Source organism: Ictalurus punctatus, chromosome 11, assembly GCF_001660625.3.
Source record: "Ictalurus punctatus breed USDA103 chromosome 11, Coco_2.0, whole genome shotgun sequence".
Lineage (NCBI taxonomy): Eukaryota > Metazoa > Chordata > Actinopteri > Siluriformes > Ictaluridae > Ictalurus > Ictalurus punctatus.
This window is the reverse complement of record NC_030426.2, coordinates 18,224,953-18,243,534: the sequence shown is the minus strand read 5'-3', so window position 1 is coordinate 18,243,534 and position 18,582 is coordinate 18,224,953. Positions and strand designations below refer to the sequence as shown.

The 18,582-nt window shown below is 39.8% G+C and overlaps 1 protein-coding gene across 17 annotated transcripts in view; it reads right to left on the bottom strand.

Moving 5' to 3' along the window:
- The window catches only part of dlg1a (discs large MAGUK scaffold protein 1a), a 139,000-nt gene that overhangs the window by 56,181 nt on the left and 64,237 nt on the right, over nt 1-18,582 (bottom strand). The window contains exon 1 of one of the 17 annotated variants that reach the window (XM_017479993.3): nt 9,026-10,254. The exons of 15 other annotated variants lie outside the window; for them this stretch is intronic. In XM_017479993.3, coding sequence (XP_017335482.1) covers nt 9,026-9,244 — 219 coding nt within the window. In that variant the 5' untranslated portion in view covers nt 9,245-10,254. Of the gene's footprint in view, nt 1-9,025; nt 10,255-18,582 lie in introns of those variants that run through there. One more of the 17 variants, XM_047158480.2, reaches the window with a different exon arrangement.

The following is an 18,582-nucleotide window of genomic DNA, read 5'->3' as shown; positions in this document are numbered from 1 at the left end:
GGAAGGAAACATCGACTGAGTGTTTCCTGATGACTGCACCCATATCTCATATATGCTTCCATTTCCATTTCTCTGCCCTAGCTAACACAAGCCCTGTGCTTGAAGCAAATCACCAGGATAACAGACAAAGAACATTCAGTGTAGTGAGGTTTGACAAGAAGCTACATTTGAGACATAACGAGTGCATTTTAATCTACCTACACAGCTATGGACTAAAGGCATAAAAAGCCAGCACAAATAATAATAATTCATATTCAGACATACACTGTACTGTGCAATAGTCTTAGGCACATGCAAGGAAATGCTGTAGAGCAAAGATGCCTTCAAAAATAATTAAATTAAATGTTTCTCCATTTTAAAAAATACTATAAAGAGCAGTAAACAGTAATAAATGAAACAAAGGCACTATTTGGTGTGATGACTCTTTGCTTAAAAAAAAAAAAAAAAAAGTAGCCTCAGGTAGAATTAGTGCAGGTTTATAAGGAAATGAGCTGTAAGTTTTATTGAGCATCTTGCAGAACCAGTCACGGTTCTTCTGGAGACTTTGACAGTCACACATGCTTCTTATATTTGCAGCAAAACCTAGCAGCTTTCATTGCGTTTTTTTGTCTGAAAAGTGTCTCTTAGCACTTAATACGCTGCTTTCTGTACTGACAAACAAACATTTTTCTGTAACGTTTAATTTTGTGCTAGAAAAGAGAATCTAAAATGTTTTTGTACTGACTCGATACTGCAGAAGTCATCAAATAAAAAGCTAACAATGTTTGTACTACCTATACAAACTTTGTACTATATAAATGGTAAATGGTCTGCACTTATATAGTGCTTTTATCCAAAGCGCTTTACACTGTGTCTCATTCTCCCATTCACACACACACACTAATGGTAGCAGAGCTGCCATGCAAGGCACTACCTTGCCATCGGGAGCAACTTGGGGTTCAGTGTCTTGACCAATGACACTTCGGCACGTGGAGTCATGCGGGCTGGGACTCGAACGGTCAACCCTACGATTAGTGGCCAACCCACTCTACCACAGCCTGCTGTGGATATATATAAAGGAACTAAATGTGCCATTTGTAAACATCTAAATAAAATGTGACCAGGCATCAATAGCATATTATTCATTATTAGAATTTACACATAAATCATCATAACCTTTCCTATGAAATGATCGTGTCAGCTCAAGGATAAGTGCTGCTTATCCAATGTCTTGTTGCTTTATACAATCCCAATCGATGGTGTTGAGACACTACAATAGTCTGGGAAATCAAGTGAATCTTAATATAATCAGTATTTAAAGCAATTGCAGAGTTTTCTGGTGCATCTTGAGAGCTTTGAGACATGGCATGCATGGCGTTCTAATGGAGTCTAGAGAAGACAAAGTAATCCTACCCTACTAACAGTGCTTAGAGTTAGTGATGTAAACTTGCTCAGTTTCAGTTTGATATGCCCATCAGCTGATGAATGCTGACATGAAATTGAGGTTCTGCATTCAATTCAGATGTTTTTGCTAATGCCCTGCTAGCTTGAATAGTAGTGAAACATGGTGATAAAGAAAAGGAAGTTAGTAAAGAACAGGAAAGCGTGATTTTATTCTCGTCAGTGATGTTTTTAAATAGAGTATAATGGTAAAGTTATCCCAATCCACTTTGAAACCACATTACTTCCATTTTACTGCCCAGAAGATAACAGTAATTAATCTGCAAAGTAACAAACCACTCTCCCTAATATTTTATATACAGCAGATATCTAAATGGTCTCTAAATGGATCACACTATTGGGTTATACACACATTAGGAAGGCATTAATACAGAAATTGGACACACTGATATTCAGATCGCAGACATAATAACTGACTTAGGTGCTTCTCACTACTGGAGTTGTGTGGAGATGTGTGTAACTTACAGTATGCATGACCTTCAACTTCAAGCTACAGTGGGTAGGATTATTGTGTTAAAAGATAAAAGAGAAAAATGTGATATTTACTGAAATGGAAAACACTGTATAACATGTTGTAACTAAGCTGTTGTGAGTTGACATGACAATCCTGTAGCAATAATTCAAAGTCAGCGCTGTATCAAGGGTGTTGGGGAATAACTGGCAGGAAATTGGTATGCATATGCAATTTGCCAGATCAGATACTTCAAATGTCAAAAGAAGTCTGAAAACCTGGTCACTGGCAGGAGATATCATGAGAGAGCATGACGTATGTGTAAACTAGAAATTGAATGATTATAATCAGCCTTGATATACAGTCTCATTGTGGAGTTTGTATCATTACTCAGTTGTGAGGTCGTTTTAGCTAGAGAATTCATGATAGTTGACTAGTGACTAATGGGAAATGTTGGTGAGCTGCTTCATATTTTTGCATTGCAGGCTCAGTTATATCGGGTGAGAGCGAGCAATTCAAGCCCTCTGCTGGCCAGATATGTCTTTTTATTCTTTTTATTTTATTCAAGAAATAAAAGAATAATAAGCTAAAGAAATAATCTCTAAAGTTTACTCAGAATGGTGCAATAAAGAAAAAACGTCTAGTGAGTGGCAGTTTTGCAGATAGAAACTCTTTGTTGATGAGAGAGGTCAACTGAGAATGGCCAGACTGGCTTGAGCTGATAGAAAGGCTAAAGTAAGGCTAAAGACTAAAGGCTCAGATAACCACTCTGTACAATTGTGGTGAGCAGAAAAGCATCTCACAATGCACAACACATCGAGCCTTGAGGCAGATGGGCTACAGAAGCAGAAGACCACATTGGGTTCCACTTCTGTCAGCCAAGAACAGAAAGCTGAGCTACAGTGGGCACAGGTTCACCAAAACTTTACAGAAGAAGACTGGAAAAATGTAGCCTGGTATAATGAATCTCGATTTCTGCTGAGGCACAAATCCAAAAAGCATGAATCCATGAACCCAACATGCCTTGTGTCAACAGTCCAGGCTGGTGGAGGTGGTGTAATAGTGTGGGGGAATGTTTTGACCACAATCTATCCATCTTCTAATGGTTACTTCCAGAATGATAATGCACCATGTCACAAAGCAAAAGTCAGAGTTCAATACTCTTCAGTGACCTGAAGAGCAAAGGGAGACCCTTCCAAGTATTAGCATACTGTACCTAATAAAGTGTAAAAGCATCTCAGCACGCACAAAACATCAAACTGTGAGGTGGATGGGCTACAACAACAAAAGACCACATTGGGTTCCACTCCTGTCAGCTAAGAACAAGAATCTGAGGCTATCATGAGTACAGACTCACCCAAACAGGACAGTTAAAGATTAGAAAGAAGAAAAGATTATTTATGTATTTATTTATTTTTTAAATCACCTGGTCCTTTTCCAGTCTGTCCAGTTCGGTGAGTGTGCCCATGATAGCCTCAGAGTCTTGCTCTTAGCTGACAGGAGTGCAACCTGACTTGGTCTTCTCATCCTCACCTCAAGGTTTGATGTGTTATGCATTCTGAGATGTTCTTTCTGCTCACCACGGTTGTAAAGAGTGATTATTTGGGTTACTCTAGACTTCCTGTCAGCTCAGACCAGTCTGGTCATTCTCCTCTGATCTCTCTCATCAAGGTGTTTCAACCTGCAGACCTTCTGCTCACAGGATGGGTTTTTTGTTTTTCACACCATTCTGTGTAAACTCTAGAGACTCTTGTGTGTGAAAATCCCAGGAGATCAGCAGTTTATTAACTACTCAAACCAGCCCATATGGCACCAACAACCATGCCATGCCAGAGATAACATTTTATCTGATGTTTGATCATTAACTGAAGCTCTTGACTTGTATCGGCATTATTTTATGCATTGTGCTGCTGCTGTAATAGTAACTATTGTTACTATGCTCATTTGCACTACTGTAGCACTTTCTGGTAGATGCTAAACAGTATTTTGCTGCCTTGTAACTGTACTTGTACAATGACAAAGTTCTATCTATCTATCTCTCTATCTCTCTATCTATCTACCTACATACCTACCTACATATCTATCTACCTACCTATCTATCTATCGTGTGGTTTGGGATACAGTCTTGCATCTATATATGTACACTCGCAGCTGTGAGATTAATGTGCGCAGTGGAGGAAGAGCACAGCACAACCCACGTTATGAAATGTTCTGCAAATAGCTTGCAACAGCACTTTTTACAAGAGAGTGCGAAATTCCAAAATCTTACACCTGCTAGCTTTAAGCCTATTTTCCTTTTGCATATAATGTAGACTCAAGTGAGGAGCTGTATTAAGCCCTGTACCGGTGTCTGACAATTTGTTGCAAGCACAGTATCTCATTGAAAATGTTTTGGGCATGAAAAGACACAGAAAGCTTAGAAGGAAACAAACATAAATATAATTATTTAATAGTTGCTCTTGCAAAGGCCAAAAAAGGTTTATTTCTACTTCCAAGACATCGAATGAGAGAGCATGTAAAATGTCTTCTCAATTTTACATGGATAAAATTATGAACTACACTTAGGCCAAATGAGCTGCAACTGTTGCAGATGAGTACTTAGTCAGTTTATCCTTTAAACCATGGACATATATATATATATATATATATATATATATATATATATATATATATATATATATATATATATATATATATATATATATATATATATATATATACACATACATACACATACACACTCGTATACATACATACATACATACATGTATGTATGTATACATACCATTTATGTATGATTTTTTACATAACATTTATGCCATGCCATAGTTAAGAGTGTTTGTGCCATGTCATAGTTAAGAGTGTTTGTGCCTTGCCATAGTCCAGAGTGTTCATGCCATGCTGGAGTTAAGTGTGTTCATGTCTTTGTTTAATGAGTGTTCATGCCTAAGTTAAAGGAGTGTTCTCACCTAAGTTATATGAATGTTTCGTACCGGAGTTAAGCTAGTGTTTCTACTCATAGTCCTGTTCTAAGTTTTGTGCTTCATGTCTCATCCCGAGTTGAGGGATAGGTGTTTCCATTGGAAGTCTTTAGCTTAAGTCCAAATAAAGATGTCACTCCTGCGCTTACTTCCTGTCTTGAGTCCTGTGTCGTAATAGTATATTTTATATATATATATATATATATATATATATATATATATATATATACACACACACACACACACACACACACACACACACATACATATGCACATATCTATATATTAGTTTTACAGAAGAGCACATTGAATTTACGAATACATTGGCATTAATTTATTATTTTTGGCAAATCAAAATAGTGAATTAAAAGCAAGAAAATTTAGCCTACATCACAGACATGCTATATCATGACCTCGATTTTGCATCTCTCGGGCACACTGCATTGTGTGCACAATAAACATCTTCATCCAGGCTCTTGCTGCTACTCTCGACCGTAGATAACAGTATTTTTCCTCCCTTGCTTAAGCTTCACACACTTTGCACTGTACTAGTGCAAAAACATAGGATGTGTTTGATCAAGCGGTGTTTTATAAGCTGCCGAGTAATGAGGATGGGAGCCATATTGTACTAAATAATGAAACCATCTGATTAATTTGACTGATTTAAAAAGTTCAATGCATGAGATAATTAAATGATCAATAAGGGGGCACCATGAAATTCAACTTGACCACTTTAGAACTTAAGTCATAAGTTGAGCTTTCCCTGATGCATCTTTAGGACTTACAGTAACTTGCCAGCTCTGTATAGAGCCCTTGAAGACCAGAGTGGCAAAACACAATTCTGTAACATTAACAACATGTTAATGACACTGCTTAGTTCTAGCAATGTACATCTCATACCAACTCTGAAAACAGCCGTGAGTGGGTGTTTGGTTTTTTAAGAGAGCTGTAGGTGGTCCAGTGTGTTGGTGCTGCGTTCTCTGCAGGGAGACACTCATGCTTGTGTTGTCTGCAGGGCGAGTGTTCACGCCTGCTGCTGTGATTCATAGCTGAGCGAAACTCCTTCCCACACAGCCCACAACTTGCTGCTCGAACGGCTGAGCCAGCCGAGATGCGAACGATGCATCATCGAAGCACTGATCCCATTCTAATTCACTATGACCTTGCTATGTCACAAACAGTGAAGCGTGTCTCTCTATCGTCCTGGCTAGGATGATGGGGTTAATGCACTATTTTACAGGGAAAAGCTCTGGAGACAGTGGGACTGAGGACCGTTCAATCACTCAGCCGTACAACACACAGTCATTCAGAATGCTGTGCTCGACAGATAAGAGAAATAAATAAACAAGTACTGCCACATGACTGTGCTTCCTTGCTTGCTGATTACCATGGCAACGCCATGGCAACAGCTGAAGCTGCAGCGAGTCCAGGAGGGTTATGCACCTCCTCAGGACGAAAGAGACTCATGTCTTATCTCAGACTGCAAACTGGCCTGATTAGGAACAGAATTTGTGCCTCGAATTTGAAATTCAGAAAACATAACCGCTCTCGTAGACAAACCGATTGGTCAATTTAAAAATATGAGCCAAATGGAGATTGCACTAAAGTGCAGCTCTGCAAATCGTATTATTGCAAACCTGTCTGTAGTTCCTTGTCTAGATCCCACATTTGCAAACCCACAAGCCAAGAGAGAGGAAGAAAGCGAAGGCTCTATATGTGTGTGTATGTTCAGGAAATATGTTGGTTAGAAAAGCTCAGCAGTAGCGCTGCAGGTTTGCCTCTGCCAGAAATAGATCTGCATGAGCAAGAACAACAGGGACTGACAATGAGCTTCTGCTTCACATAGCCTTCAGTGCATGAGCTGATTGATATAACACACAAACATAGCATGCAACAAGCTAGTAAAGAAATTTACAAAAGGACCGTGGGTATAAAAACCGACAGCTAGAACATCAGCTTTCTAATTCTAACGGTTTGACTATAAACCGCGTCGACTACAACTATTCGTCAAGCAATACAAGTAATGACCTGTGTGTTAAAAACAAAATCAGTATCAGTATCAGCAATCAGTATAAAAACATGCACCATCATTTCTAATATTAACCAGGAAATGTAAATTATTAAAATAATGGAAACACTGCAGCAAGACAACAGTCTTATTAGTAATTAGTAATGGAAAGATTGATCAGACAGGCCAGTTTTATGATGCCACCAAAATCAATCTTCTTCCCAGGCCTTTTCCTCCATATCTGAGGAAGTATTTCTTTGGGATTTAAGGACATAGCTCATAAATCCCATAGCTCATAAATTATTCCTGACCATAGCTAAAAGTGAGAAAATGTATTCTCTTTACTGGTACGTCATATAATGAGATCCTCTCGCAACACAACAACATAACCGATATTGTATATTGTTTCTATAGTAACAGATAATTCACTGGGACTAGTATGTTGGATGCTGCACATAATCGAATCCTAATAATAAACAGATTGTTATTTGTTATTAAAAATGTTGTTAAATGATGTTATTGTTGATACAGTGAAGCTTTCTGTACAGATATGTTTGTTTAGCATTTACGGAAGGAGTCCCCAGTGTCAGAGGTAAACAGTTTTCAGTTTCTAGGTGATAATCTTTTTTTTTTGTCTTATTAACTTTTTAAGAGAACAACTGCCTATAGCAGAAACTGTTAACTGAGAAATGGAATGAACTTGCTTCATGGACATACCACAACATAAAATGTGACTATGAACTGATAAAAAGTATGATGATTCATTCTTTAATAAAGAATTCCACCAATTTCGCTTTGTGCAAGACTGCATCACGTCCCCCTTCGTTGATTATTGTATACAACAAATCCCCTGTCGTGTTTTATTCCTTATTTACCCAATATGCTTATTAAAAGCAGTATATCCATTACTGTCGTTGTTTTGATGGAAATTGCGCTATTAAGGTGTAAGCAATCTTTTTAAAATGCAATCAAAGTTTTGTCATGCAAACAGTTGCTTAACATACTGCCAAAGTGTCATTCCCAGGGGCCTCTTATTCCTTCGCGTGTACCAAGTTATTTTATATCATTAAACAAAAAGGAAGGGTAAACTTTTATCTCAGTTTGACCAGTCAAAGCTCTTTTCACTCTTATCGGTGTCGTACAGTGCACTATGAAGATAAGTGAATAAACGTTCCTTGACGTTCTTGCTGCTTTTGCCTTTTGAAAAGGGGTCATGAAAAAGAGATGAAGTTATAGTGTTGTGGTAACGGAGTCGAGGGGGTGAATAAAGAGGTAGACTGGAAACCCTTTTGTTGCATGGTCCATTCAGCTTTCGTTTCAGGTCATGACCCTATTAACCAGCATTCAGGCTTTAATGGGCACAATAAGAGTGCAGGTCGTGCAGCCCATTTGAAGCTGCTCCATTCACTGGCCCTTCTGTGCCCATATGCTGGACACCAAGGTCACAAAGGAGGAGCAGGGGGCACGACTCCAGCCTCTTAACGATGTCCTATAATTAAATCTTATGCCAGATATAGGGCCATCACTCACACTCCCACTAAGTGCTTTACCCCAATGGGAAACAGCCACAGGCCGGTGTGATTGTTCACTGTGTCTTCCATTGCGAAGGACTTCTGAGTGCTCATGAAACACTGAAGCCCTTCCAATCTCATTAGGCAAACACTGATTTATGGTGACCATATAGACGACACAATTCACATTCAGAGAGCTCACGACATGATCGTGAATGAAGTGACATAAAGAAAGACGCAATCATGAAATGAAGGTGAACTTTCATTTAAAAACATTTTTAAAAAACAACAACAATAAAAGATCTTTACAGACATAGTATAGTGTTAGACTAGAAGAAAAAGATCCATAGATCCAAGATATTAGGACCCTTGTGAACATATATTGTTGACTACTCATTGGTAAGTTTATTATATAATATATATCCTATTATTATAAAATAAACACGTTATATGTCAGATTATTATATATTAAGTTAAATACAGTTGAAAAAAAGGAGAAATGTTAATCATCTCAGACAAGTGCATTAAAAAAAAAAAGTTTACGTCAAACCGAAGTGCTCATCATAAACATCCCTACATGCCCTGCTGAAGAATATGCATCTCTGCAACAGGTCGTAGGCATAGAGGAGTTTACCTGTCCAGCCCCGGCTGTGATGCAGTCGCTGAAGGCATTACGGCGTGTGAAGAAGGTGAGCAGCTGCTGCCAGCGAGATGATGATGATGAGGGCAGCTCTTCACTGGAGCTGCGCTTGGCCCAATGCCTCTGTTTCTGCCCTGGGGCACTGTGACTTGTGCCAGTGTTGGCCCGGCCTCCCCGTGGGTACAGTGTGCTGTTACCGAATATGTAGTTCATCGCCACTTTGGATCCTTCACAGCTGGAAAGAAACTCCAACAGCTGTCAAGCGACGAGGCTCCACGGAAAATGAGGAGCGAGAGCAAGAGAGGGGGAGGGAGAGAGCATCTGGGTAAAGTTACAGCATCCCCTCCTGAATTCCACAAAGCCAAAATATACAAGCAAAACCCCAACGAGAGTCTGACGCTCCGAAATCCATCCAAGTGCAGAATTCGGTCCTAATCGAACGACAGGTCAAGCATCCAACAGCTTAATGCTGCTGAGAAAAGTGGGAAGCAAGGTGGATGTAGGAGTGTGATGGCACTGCCCACGAGTAGCACGCACCACTCTAGGCTCTGGCTCCAGACTAGTGGAGACCTAAGAGAGGATCAATGAGGGAACATGAAGCTCTCGGCATATGAGAAAAACTCTAAGAGCTCTAAGAGGCAGGAAATGGGTTCAAATATCAGGCATGTGTTGCAGGCGAAAGCCCACAAACGCCTCCAGGGATTCATAATCTAAATGGACTCGGGATAGTAGATTGTCCAGGCCCAGTTATCAATCACAGCACATTCTTAACAGCAACAGACAGCCTTAGTGGGCACATTAAATATGAATGGTAGCATTCAGGGTGGTGCCGTGTAGAATAAGTAAGAAAGAAATATAGGCATTGTGTCTTCCACGTCCAAGACATGGCTAGGCTGAGAGGAGTGCAGTTCTACAGTAGCTCATCAGAAACACCCAAGCCAGATCACTTCAAGCTAATAGCCTCATCCATAGTTAATGTGAATTATACATACCAAACTTCATGCTAATGAACATACTCACGACTCCAAATGAAAGAGATGCGTAAAAAAAAAACAACATGTCAGGTTAACAAGCAAGTAAGCTCCAGCCAAAAAGGTAAATCCAAGATGAGACTGAGCACTCCAGATTTGGCAGATGCCTGCTCGCTCCTTGCGATTTAGATCAGTTTTCACACTGCAGTCTCTCTCTATCTACCGTGCGCACACGCGATTCAGTGAGTGGGAGACAAAAGGCTGTGCTTTCACAGGCAGGGAAGAAAAAAAAAAAAAAAAACGAGAAAGCAAATTCAAAAATAACCACATGCTTCTGTTAATACGAGTGGAACGCCCGTGGACTCACAGCACAGCAATCCTCTGCATCGGAGACTGATGAAGACGGCTGTGTGCCGGCAGACACTGTCCAAGGTGTGCCACAGGTGTCAAATGAGGTAACAGGCATTGTCACAGCTTGTGCTGCTATTCCCCCAGGACCAAAACCATGGCAACAGTTTTCACATCAAATAAAGCAGGCAAGCCCACAGAGCTTTTGCATTCCTTTCTGCTCAATCTACATAGGTTCAGAAACAAACAAACAAAAAGAACAAATTACTGCTACCTAGCAAGCTACAATTAGCTATTTAAAAAGACACATGTTCAACTGGTGCCATAAAAAAAAAATGCATCATGTCATGGTTTACATATTTGGCAAACCATGTACTAACATGTGAAGCATACTTTACATCCTCTGCTAATGTTAGGTGATGATATGATTCTATGGTATGCAGCAATTTTTTTTAATGCTCATTATTTTTTAAATGCTAAATGCAATTAAAATGAACTCTATACATACACAATAAAAACATGTGATTTTTAAAATTTGAGATTGTCTGTGGTGCTAAAATAAACCACAAAGATGGCTTGATAATCGTGCATGTGCATTAATGCTAGAAGAGAAAAAAATAGTTGCATGTTTATTCATTTAAAAATGTTCTGTGTTTTTCTAACAGCCTTATAATGCAAAATGCATGCAGTTGTGCAATACACTTCTGATATTTTTATCTATCATTTTAATCCTTTATGCGTTTTCCTTTGCACTTATTCATTATTTGGTGTATGGATATTGGGGGGTGGCATGGTGGCTTAGTGGTTAGCACGTTTGCCTCGCACCTGCAGGGTTTGGGGCGGGGCGGGGGCATACAGGCCGGATGTGAATGTTGTCCCCTGTGCTTCGGGGGTTCCTCCCCCTGTCTAAATTTCAAATTGTCTGTAGTGTGTGAATGTGTGTGCAATTGTGCAGGCTGTGCCCCGTAACCCTGTGTACGATGGTTGGATGGTTTTTGGCTATATATAGAATCATGTGAAAAAATAATGGAAATGGTTGGCTTTTTTGACACATTTGTACAAGCAAACATTTGATCCTCTTTGAAACAGTGCCTATAACTAAAGTTGATACACTATCAAATGACACACAAAATTGACATTTTGTAGTAATTTTCACAATTTAAATGAACAAAAATCAGTCACATGATAAAAGTAAGTACACCCCTACATTTAACACACCTTCAAATCCATAAAATTAGAATCAGGTGATCAAGTTTAGGTGCCAGTGATCAGAACCTGCTTAGGGAGTGCATTATTATTATTATTATTATTATTATTATTATTATTATTATTAGTAGTAGTAGTAGTAGTAGCATTATCTACTGTTAAATAGACTTGGAATTTTACGATCTGTATTACATCCATTCAGGCACAATATAATACTTTAGACTTAATTTATTGGCTTTCATATGTTCATTAGCATATCCAACAAATTAATCATAATTTTTGACCAAATTTGTCTATTATTTGTCTAGGTGCATTCATATGTAGAAGAAAGTGTAAGAAGAAGATGTAACAAATGCAAGTCATTTTCTTCTAGCAAAATAAATAAGATATAATATGATATATAACAAGGCAGGATATTGGACCAACTGTAAAGATTTTTGAGATCTGTCATTTTAGACTGGTATTATACTGCAGCTAATCCACATGTCCAATTCATAACGCATACACAAACTCACACGCTCAGACACACAAACCCAAATGAAATACTAGAGGTCCACTAAAAATGGCCCTTCTGCCTCCATTGTTTATTGACTCATGGTCCCTGAGCCCCTCTGCACCTTTTCTTCCAACCTATGGAGTTCAGAGCAATCGATCGATAATGTAACACGAGGACAAAGTGCTTCTGAACGGCCCTGCTACTAGTTTAAGCTTTCAGCTTCAGTGTCAATAAATTCTGCCAGTGCACAAGGGAAGAGACAAGCAAGGTTTCATAAAACTTGTCTTTTCTCACTAAGTGCTGCATAACAAATGACTAAGGCATTATAAACGGGACATGTTTTCTAAGCAGTTACAAAGATGCCTAAGTAACAAGAAAGTTGATGGCTCTATTAGCAAAACCAGGCCACAATGAGCAAAATTTCACATTTCACTCCTTATAAAACAACCTGATTTACCACAATGATGAATATAATACTAGAATACCGAAAAGAAATGTGTTATATTACTGAGCTGAGAAACTTAGCGAGATATTGCAATATTACTGCCAACCTAAGATCTAATTAACAAAGAACAACTGTAAAGCAGCCCTAAGCTAACATAAATGCTTGCTTGAATTTGTGATTTCAGGAAAGAAAAAAAAAAAAGTAGATACAGCAGCAGCACAGAGGAACAAACAGACATTATGCAGATTCTGAAAAACAAAATGCTAACAGCAGCTCACAGAAATAAACAGCTCCCTCAGATTCAAGAAGAGGTGAGGGGCAGATCTGTCATTGAGGTGTCATATTTTTTCTCCTGCTCGTCTTTCCTGGTGATTTACATGCAGAGCTCAAAGCTAAATCACATGGAGCAGAGTGAGTTCGCTGGCATGCATTTGTAAAAGCAGTCTCCCAAATCGGATACACTCTACCCACCAAGAACTGCAGCTGCAGCCTCCTGCTCCTCCTGAAACTCCTCATTAAGCGCCGGCCCATCTTTTTGGCGTACCAGATGGAGGTGAACATGTCACCTGTGTAGCCTCTGGGAGCTGAGCTCTGACCCACACTGTTCTCCCCAAGGAGCTGTAACTGGGTGAGTCCACAGTTCAGGGAGCATAAAGCAGATAAAGGGAAGCGCTAACACTTTAAAAGTCTGTCCCTGTCTGCTCACACACAGGCATGCTGACTGCTAGGGACTCGCAGTCTGTCCGATTCGCCAGGAGTGACACAGCTCATTTTTCACAAACACTGTCTCCCTCCCTCCTCCCCTGTAGTCCTCATCTATCCTGAGCCAGGCTAGCACAGGCAGGGAGGAAACACTTCAACAAGGGGTGATAAATGAAGTGCAGTGTAGATCACAGAATAGTGATCTGGAGAAGGATGAAAAGTCTTAGGGCAGGTGAGGAAGTTTGGGGCAGGTGGGGGGAGTCTGGGGTAGGGGAGGAAATGTGGGGAATGTAGGGATGACTGCGTTGAGTAAGAGAGTCTGAGGCAGGTGAGGAGATGAGGGGACGGTAGAGAGGTCTGTATTGAGAAGGAGCGTCTGGGGCAGGTGGGGAGGTCTGTGTCAGGTGGGGGTATCTGGGGCAGGTGAGGAAATGAGGGGAAGGCAGACAAGTCTGTACTGAGTAGGAGAGTCTGTGTCATTTGGGGGAATCTGGGGCAGGTGAGGAAATGTGGGGAAGGTAGAGAGGTCTGTGTCAAATAGGAGAGTCAGGGGCAGGTGGGGAAGTGTGGGGAAGTGTGGGGCAGGTGGGACGATCTATGTAGACTGTGTTAGTCTCTGTCAGGTAAGGGAGTCTAAGGCAGGTGGGGCAATATGGAGTAGTTTTATCTCAATAGTTCGACTTGGAAAATTATTCACTGTCATAACGAATTGTGAAAACTCACACTTGTCAAGCATAGATTTGGCTTATTTTTTTGGTTAATAAATGCTGAGACGTCCCTAGTGTACTATAAAGGTTTTTTCATTCTGGAAATAGATTTTTCTGATCTTTTAGCTTTTCTTGTGATCCAGGTTAGAATTCTGTTAACAAAAAGAAAAAAAACTATAACAAAAAAAAAATAGTGCAAATAGTGAAACACTGGCAGTCAGTCCCGTTTCTACATTTTATTAGCCATAAAAGGATACAGATTTACTCCAAAACAGAAAATTACAAAGACAATTATAAGGTTTTGAATACTCAGCATCGGTGTCGATGTGGGTTAATAACGTGGCGTATGTAACAAATGTGTCTCCGCTGGTCGTAATAGTGATGCAGTAAATCTGCACTTTGCTGAAGAAGTGTCAATAAACTCAAAATCTTCAGCAGCACAAACACAGTCCTGTAGTTTTGAACGTCTCGAGCGCTGTTTTGAAGTACTCGCACGCATGCTTATAGACTAAACACGTTATACACGTGTGCATGACATCATCGTTTTCACAGATTCTCGTTTTTGTGCGTTTAGACGGAGACGATAACGGCTTCGTTTTCACAAACTTGCACTTTGAAACATGTTTTCAAAAGTTTGTGTTTTCAGACCCCAAAACGACACTGCCATGTAAACAAACAGCCAGAACCACATAAAAGGTTTTCTGTTTTTAGCAGAAAACCTTTTCATGTAAATAGCCCCTGAGAAACCTACATGTTTACATGTTTACAAGTCTACAGGTGAAGCTCTCTGCCACAGATTTAGAAGTCTGGGGTAGGTGGAGAAATCAGAGGCAGGTGAGGCAATATGGATCAGGCTGAAAAGTCTACAAGAGGTCAAGTTGTCTGCAGCAGACGTCTGAGACAGGTGGAGAAGTCTGAAGCAGGAAGTAATGTTGGGGTGAATCAGAGGTCTGGAATAAATTTAGAGGCCTGAGGCTTTTAAGAAATTCTGAGACAAATCAGATCAAGAGACAGGGCTTAAACGAGCTAAAACGTAAACTGTCAAAAAAATTAAAACACCAAAAATCATTACTCCAACACTTTTCCCCCGGGTGCTGTCACAAATACAGTCATACGGAATGTATTATCAGCTAGACATAGACTTTCTTACATACCCCACTTTTTTTTTTTCTTTTTTTTTTTTTACTGATTTACTATTTTTTTTTTAATTATGAGAGATAAAGTAAGTGATTCGATAGGCTTTTGTTGGAAGGAGTGAATGTGTAAATGGTGCTTCAGTAAGTAATCTTGAAGAAAATCCCTAGACAGCCCCACTAAAGCCAGGTTCACACTGTACGATTTTGGCCACCGAGACAAATTTTGAGAATCCTAAAGATTCCTATAATCCTAGGCCAAAATCTGCAGTCTTTGATCGCTAGTTTGACATGTTCCCTGACAACTGATTAATGACCGTTACAATCACATTTTTCATTTACATTTATTAATTTAGCAGACGCTTTTATCCAAATGAGGAAATACAAGCAAAGCGATATATCAAGCGGAGAACAATACCAGTAGTGCTACCATGCAAGATTTATAATTGAGCTCTAGAGAAGCAAAGTGCACAGACAAGAGGTGTAAGAGCCAGAGGAAGGTTTTTTTTATCCATTTATTTATTGTTTTATTTATTTTTAATAAAAAAAAATTATATTTTTAATGGGGTCGGCATTTTAGGGGTGAGTTAAGTGCTCACGGAAGAGGTGGGTCTTTAGCTGTTTTTTTGAAAATAGTGACCGATTCTGCGGTCCGGATTGAGGTTGGAAGTTTATTCCACCACTGAGGAACAGTTAGTTTGAAGGTTCTGGAAAGGGACCTTGAGCCACGCTGAGTATGCACTACTAAGTGTCGGTCGCTAATGGATCGCAGATTGCGTGAGGGAACGTAAGCCTCAAGTAAAGAGTTGAGGTAGGAGGGTGCTGTTCCAGACCAGGTCAAGGTACGTGAGCATCAAGGCCTTGAATTTGATGCGGGCGGCTACAGGAAGGCAGTGGAGGGAGATGAAGAGGGGTGTGACATGGGTGCTCTTGGGCTGGTTGAAGACGAGACGTGGTCCTGTATTCTGAATCATCTGAAGGGGTTTGATGGAGCTGGCTGGGAGGCCCGAGAGTATTACATTGCTGTAGACCAGTTTTGAGATGACAAGAGCCTGGACTAGTAGCTGTGTAGTCTGTTCGGTAAGATAGGGTCTGATTTTCTTGATTTTCCTCCGATTAAATTCTGGCATTGTCAGAAGATTTGAGGCACAGTCCTGCAGTGTGGCTTCTCCTACTCCGTACGAGTCTTCTTGCGTGCGTTCGTTTTTCGCATTTTGACTGTCGTACAGTCTGACATTAACGACAACTGAGATCCTACAGTGTGACACGGCTTACAGCAGGGATCCTGTTCCTACAGTCTAACAACCAACAGTCGCAAAGGACTATTAAAGATCGCAGTGTGCACCCGGCTTAACACAGACAGTATCAAGACTACTCAAATTTCACATGTACTGTGTTATGACTCTCCGGACGTGTCACACCTGTACACTGAAAATTGTTAGGACAGTATCATGACACAGGTGCTAGTACAATAAATGGTCGACATCACTAATGAAGCTGATTTAAATTGTCTCACTCTACACTAATGACAACAATTCACTCTAGTGAGACAACTTGTCCTTCGCTCATGAGATAAAAGCCATACAGCGGCAGAGTTTCTGAAAGCACCAATGCTTAATACTGGTAATGAGTGCCTTCTGAAGGACGGGTATGGCTCCTACAACTGAACCTGAGATTACTATCAGCAGCACCATGTTAATGGAGACACTCATTAACTTGAAGACATGACTGTTAACAGCGCCAATTATTTCAATCTGAGGTCTATGAGACCCCACCTCCACCTCTGAGGTGAAATGGCCATGCTTTGTTTGGTACTGTTCAAAGCAAGTGAAGAAGAAACACCCACACAGTGGAACAGTCTGATCACATCATTCTTTAACACACTTATGATGAAGTGTTAAAAGACCAACAAAAGAAGACACCACACACAGTGATAAGCTCTTAGAGTTTTATGATGTTTTATGCTGACACAAAACTGGACCAAAGCTTATGCTGGAGAACAGCTGATTAGAATTCAGGACAGTGTGCAGGAGAAATGAGCTCTCCTCCAGGTCCCATTAGTTGGTATGGCTGAACAGAACTAATGCACTTAGTGCCCTGAAGCCCTAGCCATATTATCTCCAAACATATGACTGTGCTTCAGTCATGATAAGAGAAATAGAGCAGGAAAGCAATAGCAAAATGAGAGAGCTTCTGAAACAAAAAAAAAATCTTTGACTGTATATTTTTCTAAAGTTTATAGTTTGTTTTTGCTTATCTTTATAGAAATATCATCAGGAAGAAAAAAAAATACAAATACAGAAAACACTGGAGAAAATTCTAGACAGTGTAAGATACTGAGTAGCAAAAAAAGGGAAAGAAGTGGATATAGCATTGATGTGTGCACACTGAACTGTAATAAATATTGATGTGTTCAGCTACTAGGTGTATGTTATTTGCTATGTGTGAGTGTTCATGTAAAATAACAGACTATATGACCAAAGGTTTGTGGACACCTGACAATCACACCCATACATGTGTCCCTCTGCTGTTATAATAACCTCCACTCTTCTGGGAAGGCTTTCCACTTGATTTTGGAGCATGGCTGTGAGGATTTGCTCATTCAGCCACAAGAGCATTAGTGAGGTCAGGCACTGATGTCGGGTGAGGAGGCCTGGTATGCGATCGGCAGTCCAGATCATCCCAAAGGTGTGCACTTTGGTTGAGGTCAGGGCTTTGTGCAGGCCACTCGAGTTCTTCCACTCCAACCTTGGAAAACCATGTCTTCATGGACTTCAGTTAGTGCACAGGGGCAATGTCATGGAACATGTTTGGGCTCGACCCCTTAGTTCAACTGTGTGCTTCCAACCTTGTGGCAACATTTTGGGGAAGAACCACATATGGGTGTGATGGTCAGGTGTCCAATTTGTGTGTGTACTAGTATGCTCATGTCTCCTGAAATTGAACTAGCACTTAAGACAAAATACTTGATTCAAACAGGTAGGGACGTGATACAAAAGGCATATGATGTAAATAACAAGAAAGTAGAGCTTCTATTTCATATTCACTCAAAAAAAAAAAAAAAAAAAAAAAAACTTGATCAGAATTTTGAGAGAACCCCTCAGGATCCCTTGATTAAGAAACTAGGCTTTAAATAATATCCTAATTTGGTTGAGGGCTAGCCAGAAAATGAGGTAAGCCAGGGAATGCAATTTGCCTAATGCTTAATACGACTATGTTAAACATCATTCTTTCCTCTAAGAGCAGTAATTGTCCTTGAGTTTTAATAAATACGGTAATCAGATGTCTGGCATATAAATACTGATAGTATGCTAACAATAAGGAAAACCAATAAAAATACTAATTCACAAAACTTTACAATATGAAATTTTACTGTAAATGTAGTAATAAACTGTAAAACAAAAACATAAAATACAATACACCAGACATTGGGTCACTGGGACATTGGCCCTCTAGCATGTTCAGTTTATGTGTTCACTCATAATATATTGAGTGAACTGTTTTCATATAATCACAACAATTGCTTATTTTAATAATCCATAG